Here is a 14,886-nt window from a genome sequence, read left to right as displayed (position 1 = left end):
TGTCTACCATTCCTGCCCTTCTTTACCAGTGTTTCCTGCTTGTTCTGTGTGTCATCAATAAATGCCTCAACGCGGAAAAACCTGCTTCTACGTTTCGTTCCACGCAACATTACAATACAGTTTTTGATAACACTGCTGAATTCCTTCTAATTTTTCTCCCAGAAAAGACATGCAATGACGCTAGTGCACATATCATGGGTATCCTTGACGGCCCACAGCATTTAATCTGTAGAGTTATTTGGTAAATAAACTATGAAGGCCTAATTATGGAAGCCTGGTGGCCTTCAGATTGGACGTGAATGTCTGTATCTATGTAAAATTGTCTCATGAGTCTCATTTTTGTGCCAACTCTGTTTTCATATGAACTGTGATTTGCTTACAGCTTAGCCAACAGTTGTGCTCAAGATCATCCACTTCAGCCTACTGACAAGTATCTCAAGTGTAGTTGCCAAAGATTGTCAAACCCGGATTTAATGTATTTCCAGGTCAACTAGGTTGGTTAAATTGGATTAGAAAACCTCCTTGTGTGTGTGGCTAAACACTAAGCAGCAGGTCACTGTTGAAAGGATTTTGTTCCATGTTAAATTAGGAAAAGCCCATTTGGCAAGCTAGCTAATGTTCTTTTGCTTTGTTTATCCAACAGATACTTTGCCACAAGTAAAAGTTTAAAATAGTCCTCTTTATATATGTGGTCATTCCTATGCAAAAACAGCAGAGACAAACATAAACCTGTGGTCTGCTGTAGTTTTCACTGGTCTGCATGCTACTGGTCTACTCAACTGGTTTTTGTTAGGTGATACTGGTCCAAGACGATAAGAACCCTGCACAGAAATGTTCAGAATAGGTCAGTACACTAGGCTTTGCCCTTGAACCAGCAAAGCTTATTGTCTCAAAATATGTTAAGAGCACTTGTTGGTCTCTGCATAACGTGCATTGCTCAAGCAAAAATTGGGATACAGCCATAGTCATGCTGGTAAAAACTAGAAGGATTATGTCTTAATATGCTACTTGCTGCCTTCTAAAACAAACTGTTCTAAATCAATATTTGAATACAGTGCAGTATAATTAGCGTTACATCTCAAGACGCTTTGGTGAAAAGAGGGGTGCAGCTCATTGAACTGGAGCAAACAGTCATAACTTTATTACTTCAACATGCTGTGCTAAGTCCCTTTAATCAAGTTGTGTTCCACCACAACACATACAAAAACAGTGACAAAGTGCACCTGGTTCCACCTGGCGACAGGACAGTTGCAATCCAAGCTGACAAATTTCCCCAAATCTTCATTTGTGACCTGTCAAATCAGCGAATGCTAACGTAAACTCACTTAGCTAGCTAGCTAACTAAATGACCTTGTTATGTGAACCGCACACTGTAAAAAACTGGCCTAGCAAGCAGATGTTTGCAATATTCTTAAGGCACAGCCATTGTGCACAGAAGGTCGCTAAATATCCTGCCTACTTCCCATTTTCCACATGTCTAAGACGCTGATTTTTATCTCACTGCATTTTCACTACTTCACTTCTGAGACCTCTCTGTAGCGTTGCTTAACCTTAGCAACCATCAGAGGAACACGTTTATACACCAATCAGCTTCAGCGTTGTTAGGACGTTGGAAACGTCAGTTTGTTACTCATGAAGAGGTATGTGTGACTTTGGCACAGCGCACATTGTAGAAGTCTGTATGTAACTTGGCTGTAGGTAAACCATGGTAGGGGCAAAGACAACGTGTGGTGTGGCCACTTAATAAGCCTTGAAAGTGTTAAATGACTACCGAAGATTTGTCGAGGACTGTACGGACAGTATTTTGTTTGAACTTCCGTTTGATGCAAAGCTTGTCAACCACTGAACTGGCAACTTGGTTAACGTTTGCTAGCAAGCTAGCTAGCAACCTCTGCTAAGTTAGAAAGCTAAATCCAAGGCTAAGGTAACTTGTTTGCATTAAGGAAAGCTGATCTTGAGTCTCGTAGTATGCATTATTTAGTTTTAGTTGACGTCTGTCCTTCTTTAAAATAACTTAATTAACATGAATCTGTGACTGCGCCTTGGGTAACGGTAGGCAACGTTCCTGAGTGTTCTGTAACCTAGCAAGCGCATTTCTTGGCTTTGGAGGTTTTTCGAATGCCGATGTATGTCAGCTTAGTAGCTAACGTTAGCTAGATTGCATATAGTTTACGCTGTTAATGATGTTATCATAGGGCTGATGATTCAGCGTTAGCAAGCGTGCTTCGTGGTGAAGAGTGTCCATCAACCAGGTTTCGTCGCGAGATTTGGGCGTAGCTAGTTGCAAGTTTGGAAGCCTAGGAGCTATCAAGTATTACCACCTCGTTGTGGGCCAGGTCGATGCGGGGGACAAAAATAAGGCAAGAGGCAGGTTCTGGGAGCTGAGATTTGCTGGTTGCCATTGAGGTTGTCGTAGAATTTTGATTGTGCCATAAATCATGCTGCTGTCTTTGGTTGTACACACGTACTCTTTGCGGTACTGGTTTCCAGCCGCTGTTATGCTGGGTACTGCCCCGGCGTACTTTCTCTCATGGAGTGCTTGGCGTGTCTTGTCCACCGTACTACCATCCAAACTGTATCACACAATGGACGACCGGATATACTCGGTCTATCAGAGTATGGTCCTGTTCTTCTTCGAGAACTACACAGGAGTTGAGGTAAGTGTGTACTCAGAGATAAGCAGAAGAGAACAAGGCTATCACCAGAATCTGCTTTCTCCATTCAGTTTTTCTTAGACTGAGGTCTGTGTTGGTACAAAATGAAGTTGAGTCAACATCAGTTCCTGCCTTTGCAAACGATGCTCATAAGGTGGAAATGTGGCCAAGAACACAGGAAGTTTGGGGTGAGGAGGCAAAAAGCTGCCTAATCTCATGTAGACAGCAGACATGAAGCCCCCAGTGAAACTGGTTCTGTGGTTCACTGAGTGTTTCATTAAGTAGAAGCATGGCCATTTCACCAGCTCATAAATAACATTATTTTATTTTCAGTAATGGGTTTTAGTTGCAGCACTTTGCACTTCCAGAAAGTAGCTAATGGTGGTCTCCCCCCACGTCCTCATCCATCTTGCGTTGCATTTTGTCAATCTTTAAATTCAGAATGGTTAACATTTTAAAGACACATCTGTTACTAAGTCATCAATTCAAATCCTACTGTTAGGGTTTTGGAGCATACATGGCCTGTCTGGCACCTACACTGTTTCTGAGGTGTGATGTAATGTGCCTGAAATCCAAGCTGACTTTTGAAGCAAGTTTCACGTTGGCAAAAAAACAAGTTTGAAATGCCTTACGACTAGATGCCTCTTCAACAAATATTTTCGCACACAGGTTTCATGCTCAGAACAGAGTTTGTTTTAGGCCAAACCAAAAATTTCAGTTCCTGAAATGGTTTCACTTTAGTACCACTGTAAGGCCTTAAGTATCAAGACCACAACCGGAACTGAGAAAGAGAACAGGGAGTATACCTAATGAGTAAAGTGTGGCCGTTGGTTTATGAGTGGGTGTGCGTCCTATTAGGCAATCATTTACAAGAGCTGCATTCATTCTGTATTGTAGGTTAACCTTGTACCCCATTCATTTAGATACATGATACAGGTCCTCTGTGAGTGGTCGCACATTTATACGATGATGTCCCTGTGAACTTATGATTGTCAGTCTTTGATGCAGTTCATACACTAATGAATAAAACACATGGTAGGAGAGGATATGGGTCAGCTAAGAGCACAGGTCTGAGAGTGAGATTAATATAACATTATGACCATCCATTGACCCTGCATGTGTGCATGGAAAAGATGTTAGACTTGTGGGGGCCTAGACAGTGCAAGCTGTCTAGAAAATAGTACAATGAAGAAATGCATTAGATGGTGCTAATGATAACCATGCTGTTGCTCAACTTTATTAAACAGCTGGTGTGTCATTGATTCACCCATTTTGATCCATGAATAAAAGGTCGCTTACCTGTGAATAGCACTATATTTTGTGCAAAACATGTTTTTTTGGCAAAATAACAAAAAAAAAAAAGGGTCATGAAAAGATAAATGTACTTGGTTACCTTTACTTTTATGGGCGTGCTGTCAGGATTTTGCCAGTAGAAATGGTTTGAAGACTAATCCTCTTGTGTGTATTTGTGTTCCAGATCATCATCTATGGAGACATACCAAAGACGAAAGAGAATGTAGTCTACCTTTCTAATCACCAGACCACAGGTGCGTCATACTTGGTGTCGTCTTCTCAGCAGAAGTAATGTGTTAGCTGTTATATATGTTTGATCATGAACACAGCTGGCAACCTCATGTTGTATATTTTACAACCCATTTATGAAATAAATGAAAGATTGTGTTTTTTGGCTCAATACTAATTTTCCATCTCTTGTGGCGGCAGCGGATTGGATCATAGCTGACATGCTAGCTATCAGACAGAGTGCACTTGGCCATGTAAGATACGTCTTAAAAGATGGTCTGAAGTGGCTCCCCTTGTACGGATATTATTTTTCTCAGGTAATCCATCCCACGTGACCATTACAGGCTTAATGTGCTGATGTAAGTGTTGTTACAGCTAGTGACGGTGTCTGGGATGAATCTTAACATCTGATTCTTTCCCTATATTTCTCCAAAGCATGGGGGAGTTTATGTGAAGCGAAGTGCCAAGTTTGACGAGAAGGCCATGAAAAAGAAGCTTTTATCGCAGACAAAGTTGGGAACACCTGTAAGTTTCATGTTTTTTTGTTTTGTTCTTATTTGTGTATTTTATGTTTGTTTATGCATTCTGTTATAATCTCACAATTACCTCTCTGAAAATATTTCATTGGAACACCTTAAAAATTATATGATTTATGAGATTATCATTGGTCTAACACTGTGTTTCCCAAACTGGGCTACGCAAAGGGACGTAGGGGGTACGCAGAGGGAAATGTGAATTGCATTTACAAAGTAAAACAGTCCAGTACATTTTCAAACTGACCTATAAATAGACAAGAAGTCTTACATAGTCTGAATAGCCCAGTCGCAATGCCAAAAATACACTTGTGTATACATTGTAACGGTTAGCTCCCTCGTCAGAATTGCTGTGTAGAGAAGCGGCAGCTCATTCCGGTTGCTGCACGAAAATGGTTTAAAAGAATGAATCCCTGGTCCAGATAGACACCAACTGCTACTACTAGTAGAAGGCCTACAATCGAGGATGCACCTGCCGGCGAAAGCAACCGAGGTTGCTCTTCCAAGTCTACCTCGTATCAGGAGGTTAGCAGCTGTAAAGTTGTGATTAGCCAAGCTACTCATTTTTTTGTGGGCAAATCAACTCAATGTGAACGACTTTGTCAAACATGACATAACAACGCACTTCAGTGACGAGACTTTGATGCCCTTTGCCACGATGTACTTATGTGAGAGTGGATTCTCAGCTCTGACGAGCACGAAAACAGAATGCAGGCACTGACTGTGTGTTGAAAAACATGTAAGACTTTCGAAAATTTCAGCTATGTGCATCCTCTCAAGCACAGCCTTCTCATTAACGTGTGTGTGTGTGTGTGTGTGTGTGTGTGTGTGTGTGTGTGTGTGTGTGTGTTTGGGGAGGGGGCTGGGGCTTACAAACATGAGAAAAAATATGAGTGGGGGGGGCGGGGGGGAGGGCACGTAACGTAGCTGGAGATTGAATGTCTGAAGGGGTACAGGACTGTAAAAAGTTTGGGAAACACTGGTCTTACACAATCAGATTTTTTGAACTGTTTTGAATTTGTTGCCCGTTGGGATTTTTCCCATGACACTCTCAAGTCTTTGCAGCTGGCTGACAGGAAAGGTCTAAGGACTGTGGACAAAAACTCTCAGACAACTGTCAATCTATCTGTTCTTCCAGTCTTTTTTTCGTGATCCGAAATGTTGTTTTGATGCTGAGTTATTGCAGTTCTGTTCCCAAGTAATACTATTATTTGAGTTGATGAATTGGGTAACTGCCTAGATGCACATTCAGGGTGGAGTTCTACCAGGAAGTGGTTTCGACTGGCATGGTTTGTTGTGAAGTATGTAAAAGGAAACCCTGAAACCGCCTCTGTTGTCGACACTGTTCTGTGTTCTATGTTCTATGCAGATGTACCTGGTTATCTTCCCAGAGGGAACCCGATACAACCCTGAGAACAGAAAGGTGATCGTCGACAGTCAGGCCTTTGCCACTAAAGAAGGTACTCATGAATAAAAACATTGGGCTACAGTGAATGCCATGCCACACTAAGACGTCACTTAGTCACTGCAAAACTAAGACTAAGTCCTTTTGGTGTTTACACTGGAGGCGATTTCCTTTTCAAAGTATGACAGGAATACTGCCACTGTTTCCAGCACCAACAGAAGGGGCAAAACGTTACTTGGACTCCTCCCAAAATCAATGGTCCCAAAATAAATGCTGCAAATACATTGACTAGACTTAAGTCAACATACTGTTTGATATGATGTATACCCAGATGCACTTAAGGAGGAGAACACAGAATGCTAGGGAGCCATGACTGCTTCTACCTCAAGCATACATAGACATAAGGTTGCCTTCAGAATGCTGCCTTTCCACTTGGCTTCACAATAGCAACAGCACACAAGAACATCAGCCAAAAGCAAGTCATTTGGTGCTTGTTGTTAATAGTCAATATTATTGTCATTACTGTAGTAGTAGTAGTACTAGTAGCAGCAGTGATATTTTATCAACAGTGATAGTAATATCCTGCAGCTGTCAGCCCGCTTTTATGAATCATCCCAGAGGCTGAAGCTTAAAGGGGTGGAAGAAGATTACTTTGTGATTATGGAAGTACTTTCCTGGTGGGTTCTGAATGGTTGATCATGTTCAACTCCATTTTAGAACTGTGTGAAGGAAAAGGCTCAAACAAGCCAGAATTCAATTCAATTCAATTCAGGAGCACCTTCATATGGAAAAATCACTTCTAATAAGGGCATTTCAGAGAGGGGAGGGAGTGATGCATGAGGTTCCACAACTAGGCCTTACCAGTCAGTCAGTTAGTCCAAAACAACATAGACAGTTTTATGAATAGAAATATTTACTGGAATAGAATAGCAAATAATATGATCAGAACATTTACATTCTTCCTTAAACAGTAGACTCATTTAATGAAAAAAAAAAAAATGCTTTTCTCTAGTTGGAGACTGTGGCTGACTAGCTGTGCACAGTATTTGCTCCTGCTAGCTTAGTCTGGCCAAATTAAGCTACTTAGAAAGGAGAATAATAGCCGCAGCTCAAGGCAGCTCTTTTGTGCTCTGTCATAATGTTGATATTATCCTGAGATGGATTAAATGATGAACTCTCAGAGGGTTTTATGGCCATTATCACCGATCTACAGTCTCTGTATATGATGAGCGTCATGCATTGTGAAGGTGTTAACAGCATATGGTTTAGGGCTTTTGAAGCCGTTTCTGTCAGTCGCACTTCTACCTCGCCCGCTATCTTCCTGCTTTCAAAGTCCAGCACTGGCTGAGCTGGTCTTGCCACGGTCAGGTTTTAGTCATTTGTACCCGGGTAAATCAGTCTTGTTCCCTGGGGCATTGCATATGATGTATAGACTTGTCCGCTTTTAGTTAAGGCAGGGCAATTGACAGCCGGCTGGAAATGCCCCTGGCCTCTTGAGGTAAAAAAAACTCATGGATGCTGGAATGATTTCAAGCAGAGATTAAATGAGGAATTAATGCACTGCAAAACAGGCCATCAATTCATCACTGATGTGTAATATAGAATATTATGCTTGTGATTTGTGCTGATTGTCATCAGTAAGATTAAGGGGCCTAGTTTGGTGACTGAAACTCTGTGTTTGCCTTCAATTCTGGCGATAAATGAAAAATTGCGCTGATTTGTGGATTTTGGATATAGGCATGGCGACATATTATTTTCTGACCGGGAACTTGGCACGTTGAAATCAGAAACCATCATTTACAAGTCTGATTTATCTAACTGGCAAAAAAATGTGAAGAGGGGTGAATTATGCCTACATATTTCTAGCAAATAAGCAAAACTGTGTCATGGGTTAATTAATGAATCTAGGATATCCTCGAAGGTAACCCATATCCTGGCAGGCTTTTGAAAAAGAATAAAAGGTTAAACCCTGTGAAATACCTAAGTCATTAGTGAAGCAGGAGGTGGATGGTTTTATTCTAAAGATGATGCAGTGTCGTGACCATACTGACTCCTTAATCAGACAATTGTTTTAAAGACAACAATATTTTTGTTTGAATAAGCCCCTTTTTACAATACATTTTCCTATGTTTCACTTTGTCAGAATATTCTCATTTAATGGTTTACATATAGTAACATATCACCTGTGGGGGTTAACGGTGGTTCTTTAACTTTGCACAGGATTGGCTGTTTTGAAAAACGTTCTAACACCCCGGATGAAAGCTTCGCACATTGCCATAGAGACCATGAGAGATCACCTAGACGCCGTGTATGATGTCACTGTAGCGTACGAAGGAACCCCTGCAGCTGGGAGTCATAGGCAACCCGCCCCAACAATGCCAGGTAAACTCTTAACTCTGTTTAATGGATTCACTTTCAAAATAATTGTCTTGTGTCTGGCGCATCGTCTTGTTCCTGGGAGGAGGAGGAGCACATATATCCTCATGAGGTCAGAAAAGACTTGCAGTAATTTGCAGTGTGTTTACAAGTGTCTTGAAGGAAGTTAGGTCTAATGTTTTTTTTTTTTAGCCTTGATTGCTTTTATAGCTAATGGGTACATTTTACATTTACATTTAGTCATTTAGCAGACGCTTTTGTCCAAAGCGACGTACAAGGGAGAGAACAATCAAGCTAAGAGCAATTAATCCTGGTGTAACAATAAATACTGCTTTTTTTTTTTTTTTCAAGAAATAGAAAACGACATAGAAAGAAAAAGAAGTGCGGGACTGTCACTGCTTAAACGCAAGTTAAGCCAAGGTGCCAGTTAGGAAGGGAGGTGCTCTCTGAAGAGTTGGGTCTTCTTGAAGGTAGAGAGGGACGCCCATGCTTTGGTAGTGCTAGGCAGGTCGTTCCACCAACGCGGAACTACAACTGAGAATAGTCTGGATTGCCTTACAAGGACACTGTCCTAGACTCGTATCCCAGGCACTGATGTGCTGCATGACACCAGACTTTGATTTGTCACCGATATCTGAGTTTAGGGGAAGCATTTACACATTGACTCTTAATATGGAGCTAACATTGCCATGCCATGCTTTGTCTCCCCTTCTTTGCCTCTATCTTTTTTGTTTATATTTGAGGATGTTGGGACATCTCAGTGCCCGCTGTCCCTTACAAATAGGCAGGTGGCAGTGAATGTTGGCCTTCACAAAGATATTGCATGTAATCTGGTGTTGCGAAAATATTGTGATTTAGGATTATTGTTGTTGTTGTTTTTATTGTTGTTGTCTTGATAGATTTTAGAGATTTGACCAATCAGGAAATGTTTTGTTGCACAGCCACTTAATTGTAGCATAAACAGCATGGCTGCCATGTGAGGTTTTGTTCTTCCACTCTGAGGATATGGTGACTTGTAAGGACTGGCTCTCTGACAAGGAACCGTGCAATCTGATGTGACAATCTGATTAACAGCATTCAGATTTGATCAGTTATTTAGAGCAGTAAGCATTGCCCTGACATTCCCTGCTTGGTCTTTGCGGCTGTCGTTCAATGCATAGAGCTCTCTGTCCGCTTATTCATTTGATTAAAATTACAAGAAGTTAGTGTAGGGATGAGAATTTCCTGTGCCTTCCTGTAAACAACACGTGTGACGTGTTGGTTTTCAAACGCCGTCATACATCCAAAGAAAACTCCTGAAAATATTTACCCACGACGGCTCATGAATGCAGCGCTGAAAAAAACATCCTGTTTTGGACAGGAATAAACACTAATGGTGCGCCGGATGTTCGCCGTGTGGCTTTCCAGTAATCTGTCCGCAGCTTCCTTTTATCTGCATGCTCATGGCGTGACTGTCCCCATGCAGCAGCTGGTGGCTGGACGGATCCAAGCCGAATCCGGGCCAGACCCGGGCCAGACCCGGGCCAGTCAGCTAGGTTACGTGAATGTAATCCAGAGGAAGGTTCAGTTAGGTATTACTCTAGTATTGTGTACATGCTGTGGCCATGATGTGGTTTTTAATCACACACCGTCCTTGAGTGACTTGGAAGATGCTAGTGGATACAAATTGTATCAGTATACAATGATAAAGCTTGTTCAATCCTGATGGCTAACCATTACGCATCAATCTGTAGAAATATACTGACCAAGCCTTTTTCAGTAGACTAACAAATCAAGTCTTTAAACCATTTAGAGACATTAAGGTTATTGATCTCCATAGCCTGGAGAACCGATGAAGACTTCCGTTTGGTGCTGCATTAGCCACAGTTTACACCATCATGGAAGAACTTCATACATTAGAGGAGAAAAAGAACTCAGTACTGTGTAGTATTGATATATATGTTTGACACAATATTATATTGATACAGCAGTGCCCAGATTTGTGATATGAATTCATTTAATATAATGATTTATATTTTATTTTGGTCTACTTTGGTAGCATTGGTAACAAGACCTCGTTATGTATTGCATCACAGTTGAAGTTACCACGCCAACATTTACCACGCCAAGGTGGCTGCAGAGACTACCAGCATGCAAAATGTAATATATGGAAGAAATAAATCGCAATATATCGTAAAATCGTAATATGGAAAGAATCGCAAAAATACTGTATTATGGCTCAAATATCGTGATGTTATCATATCATCGCCTCTGGCTTTTCCCACCCCTATTGGTAATGCCGCTTATTTTATGTCATTGGCATTGACTACAGTATGTGCATTCGGAGTAGAGACTCTATTGTACTTATGTATGATGTCTCATGTTAATAGTGGAAGTGCAACATAGGGTATAGTTCTGTGACCTAACATGGTTAGTAAAGGGTTAATATTGAAGTTCTTGATGAATGTCTCTGTCTTTACTGCCAACTAGCTGGTGTCTGAGTGGAGGCGTCACAGGGAAGGCTGACGTGTCTGAGTAGAGCGGTCACAGTAAGGGAAGGCTGACTTTTTACACGGCCTGATTGGGAGGATCAAGTGACGCAGTCCAAAACCTCACTGGGACAAAGCTGTTCTCATGGGCCCATTTTGATTAAGATCTTGCTGTTTGGACACTGTGGAGAGTTCTAATGGCCCTAATGATTACTTCCCTCTGGATTAGACAGATAGTAGGCACTCGGCTTCGATAAGTCTGATTTATCTCAACTGTTTTATTAATTAGGGTTCCCTTCTTACCCCTCAAGGCATCACTTATACTCCAGATGGAGACGTTTGAACATTTTGTTCACACAGGAATATTTGTTTATTGTATTGATGGTATATTTTATTGTATAGATATATTAAGTCTGAAAGATGTGACAATTCTGTGACAATTTTCTGTTACTTTGAAGGATAAAATGACAAGTTATATGATGTGCACAAGGCTTGCATTGGTTCTATTGAAACAGTATTTGAAAGTACAGCATTCATTTAAAATTCAACCTAATTTTCTAATTGAATCATCAGATTGTTTGCTCACATCCAAATGGCTAGTGAAAACGGTGAAAACCTGCGGGAGCCTTTCAGATGATATTCCTTATTTTTCTTATGTTTGTTTACTCTTTATGTCAGAATTCCTCTGCAAGGAGTGCCCAAGGGTCCACATCCACTTTGACCGCGTGGACATAAAGGAAATTCCCTCGGAGCCTATGTTTTTTCGCAGGTGGCTGCATGAGAGATTTGAACTCAAAGACGAGTGAGTAATTCTTCTGGAAATGAATTCAAACGTGCCATGAAATAAATGTAGCCTTTCCTGTGCTTCACATTATGATACTTGGATACTGGCACTGCATAATATTAGATCATTCAAGTTTTTTTCACTTCTTAAGTTATTTTTCTTTTGTGCTATTTTTGTATCCCTCACTGTCTATGTATTCTGTATAATTTAGGTCAATGCTTTTTCCTAGTCATGAATGGTGTTTAACCCTCAATGTTGCATAGATTGTACTTTATGACACTCGTGTTTAATAACTATTTCATGTAAAGGGGGGGGGGGGCTCGTGTCAGAAGGGCATTACGAGTATATTCACCTCTTTTCTACTGACTTAGTTCTGTGAGATTTTGAGCAGTCTGAACTGAGGGACCTGGGTCTCTTTTGTCTGTCCAGGCTGATGGGTAATTTCTATGAATCCGAGGATCCTGCCGTGAAGTCTACGTTCCCCGGAGAAGGTCGATGTTCGGAACTTAGCATCACAAAGACATTGCCTCCGCTGGTCATTCTCAGTGCCCTGACCTTACCCATGCTGCTGACTCCATCGGGCAGGAAGCTCTACCTAAAGACCTGGATCTATGGGACTCTCATAGGGTGGCTGTGGGTACACCTCAGGCCATGAGTGACAGGAGTCCACTGCCATATTTCTGTCTCATATCAGTATGGACAGGCCATGCTCTAGATTTCCCTCCTATGGTGTAGGGGTACAATTTTTTTTCCAAAAAAAAAAAAAAGAACTATTCAAACGTTTTTTTTTGGAGCTACAGTCATTCTGTTCACAGAGATGTACCCCCCAAACCTGTTATTGTTTTAGGAGAAAAAACAAGGTACAGTGTCCTGTTCCCATCAGCCATACGTCTTCAGTCAGTCGACTCCATCTCCTGGTTATATGTGTGTATTGGCCATTCTTACCTCCACCAATTCATAGTTTAGATTGTATATAGGAGGAAAAAAAGGAGAATAATGCACTGAAGAGTAAGTAAAAGGATCTTGAAATGTTCTTGTCTCTATGGATTTGGTTGCCTTGCATTTATGCTATTTTTGAATGTCAGAATCCGCTGAATTTGGGTTTTGATGGAGAGAAAATATATATATAATATATATATATATATATATATATTTAGCCGTCTTTAGCTTGGATGTGAGGTTCATGGGAAGTCTGCATACTTGTTTTTGTTAATGGCAAAACGTTCAGTTCAGAAGCCGTTTATGCACAAATGAAATCGTTAATTAATTTCCTACATAATAAATACTTTAATTTAGATGCCAAGGTTCACTAAATATGGGCGCTTTATTGTAAAAACGAGAAGCGCTGTCAGCATCAGTTTATTACTGTGGAATTGGCTGACTTGTTTTCCTGGTTTGAGTATTTGTACTGTTTCTTGCCTTCTTGCCAAATGTGGGGGGAAAAGCAATACATTCACTTTAATAAGATGCTATATAAAGAATATGAGTTAATTTAGTTCTTGTAAAGCTGTATGAGGTTTTGGTGTGTGTTGCCTTCAGTATGCCATGACACACCACCAGCAAGGAAGGCCAAGGGGATACCTGTTATGTGCTCTCAGTTTTTTCAGCTCTGATTCACATTATCACTCTTATTACCATTACAGGTTTATTCTCAAACTTCAAGTGTTTTTAAACTTGTATTTCTTTTCCGTAATTTTTGGGTAAGATCTTCACCATTTAAGTCTACATATGTCTGTGAATGACCACAAATGCAAGCAGAAGTGAAGGCAGTTTGACTTGAGAGGGGTGGGTGTGTGTTATCAGCAACATTGCTGATCACAACGAGTGGTAAAAATAGCTGTTCCATTAAGCAGCATCTCTGAAGTGCCACTCAATAGCATAGGTGTGTGCCTTTGGCTTTTAGGGGTACTGTTCTTAGTCCATACTACAGATGCGCCCGCCTTTACTGGTCCTTACCTGTGGAGGCTATCTCACTGAGTCCCCCCACTGGGCAGTAGCTGAATTACAGTCATATCACAGCATTTGATTTGCTGAGTTGTAAAGATGTTGAGTTATTTTAAGCATTGGGAGAGTGTAGGTCTAAGGAGATAATTACATATACAAAGCTTTTATCGTAAGCAACATTTTCATACCTTACAACATAGCTCAGTATTGAATGTTAACAGGTGTCCGACACAACAGTTACTACTTCAGTGTTTTACACCAAGTCGTTTGCTTATGTTTTTAAGCAATTTATGCAATAGCCGTAGTGTGTATGTGTATCTATATAATTTGCATCACGTTAGGCTGATTTGTATTTCGGAAACTTTCACTGGAAGTGGCTCCCACAGACTTAAAAGTCAAAAAGTTAATGTTTTTTTTTTTTTTTAAATGTCATTAGGTCAGTTTGTGTAAAATATCCCTGGATTATAACTATGTTTCTGTGTTTAGGCCTATCACAATTAAATGTTTTCTGTTCATCATCTCATCATTATACTTTATGAAGATTTCTTTTGTTGTTGTTTACATCTATCTGAAATAGCTTCAGCTGTACGGACCTTTCAAAAGTTTTTCATAAATCACAACTTTTGCAGTACTTCACCTTTATCCAGTGTTTAAAATGAAACCGTGTCAACGTGGAACTGTGCTTTTCTTCCACTTCGAATTTAAATTTTTACACCGAAAAAGAACTACCTCTCCATCTCTCTACATGATTAATTGCAGAGACTCTTATATGTTTACCAGCTATAGGATGAGCATGACTAGATGACCTTGACTGGTCTAGACCTGGGTGGCATTGCTTTCAGAATGCAGTCAGTCCAGAAAGAAATGGAGCCTGTCAAGGAGAGCAAGGACCTTGTATTGCACTTCATGCTTGTGGGCGAAGAAATGCGACTCTGATTTATTTGTTTGCATGTTGCAATGTTTTGTCAGGTGTGTGTGGAGATATCTGCTTATGTTTCATGTAACCTGGCCAAAATTACCCATTTGGCTTTCCAACATGGCTAAGATTATAATATTTAAAAACAAATGTACTCAAATTAAAGGAATTTTGTAAATGAAAAGGTTATCCAGATTCCTACTGCAGGTATTGAGAAATGGTTCATTTCTCAAGGACTTATACTATTCTTTTCCCAGACTGTTTCAGTGTTTACTGTGTGTTTGT

General features: G+C 40.5%; 1 protein-coding gene across 1 annotated transcript; it reads left to right on the top strand.

Annotated features, from left to right (window-relative positions):
• Positions 1–1,714: 1,714 nt before the first annotated feature.
• agpat5 (1-acylglycerol-3-phosphate O-acyltransferase 5 (lysophosphatidic acid acyltransferase, epsilon)) lies at positions 1,715–14,480 on the top strand. Its single transcript, XM_080849267.1, has 8 exons — positions 1,715–2,657; positions 4,132–4,201; positions 4,377–4,492; positions 4,611–4,700; positions 6,078–6,168; positions 8,334–8,495; positions 11,636–11,759; positions 12,171–14,480. Exons 1-8 carry the CDS (start codon positions 2,439–2,441, stop codon positions 12,394–12,396), a joined length of 1,098 nt encoding a protein of 365 aa, XP_080705393.1. The 5' UTR covers positions 1,715–2,438; the 3' UTR covers positions 12,397–14,480.
• Positions 14,481–14,886: the final 406 nt, after the last annotated feature.

Source organism: Sprattus sprattus, assembly GCF_963457725.1.
Source record: "Sprattus sprattus genome assembly, chromosome: 12".
Taxonomy (NCBI): domain Eukaryota; kingdom Metazoa; phylum Chordata; class Actinopteri; order Clupeiformes; family Clupeidae; genus Sprattus; species Sprattus sprattus.
The sequence above is the reverse complement of the archived record's forward strand: the minus strand, read 5'-3'. Positions and strand labels throughout refer to the sequence as shown.

Coding starts and splice junctions, on each gene's coding strand:
- agpat5 (XM_080849267.1), top strand. CDS start 2,439: ATGCTGCTGTCTTTGGTTGTACACACGTACTCTTTGCGGTACTGGTTT. Junction 4,701..6,077: donor AGACAAAGTTGGGAACACCT/GTAAGTTTCATG, acceptor TGTTCTATGCAG/ATGTACCTGGTTATCTTCCC. Junction 11,760..12,170: donor AGATTTGAACTCAAAGACGA/GTGAGTAATTCT, acceptor TTGTCTGTCCAG/GCTGATGGGTAATTTCTATG.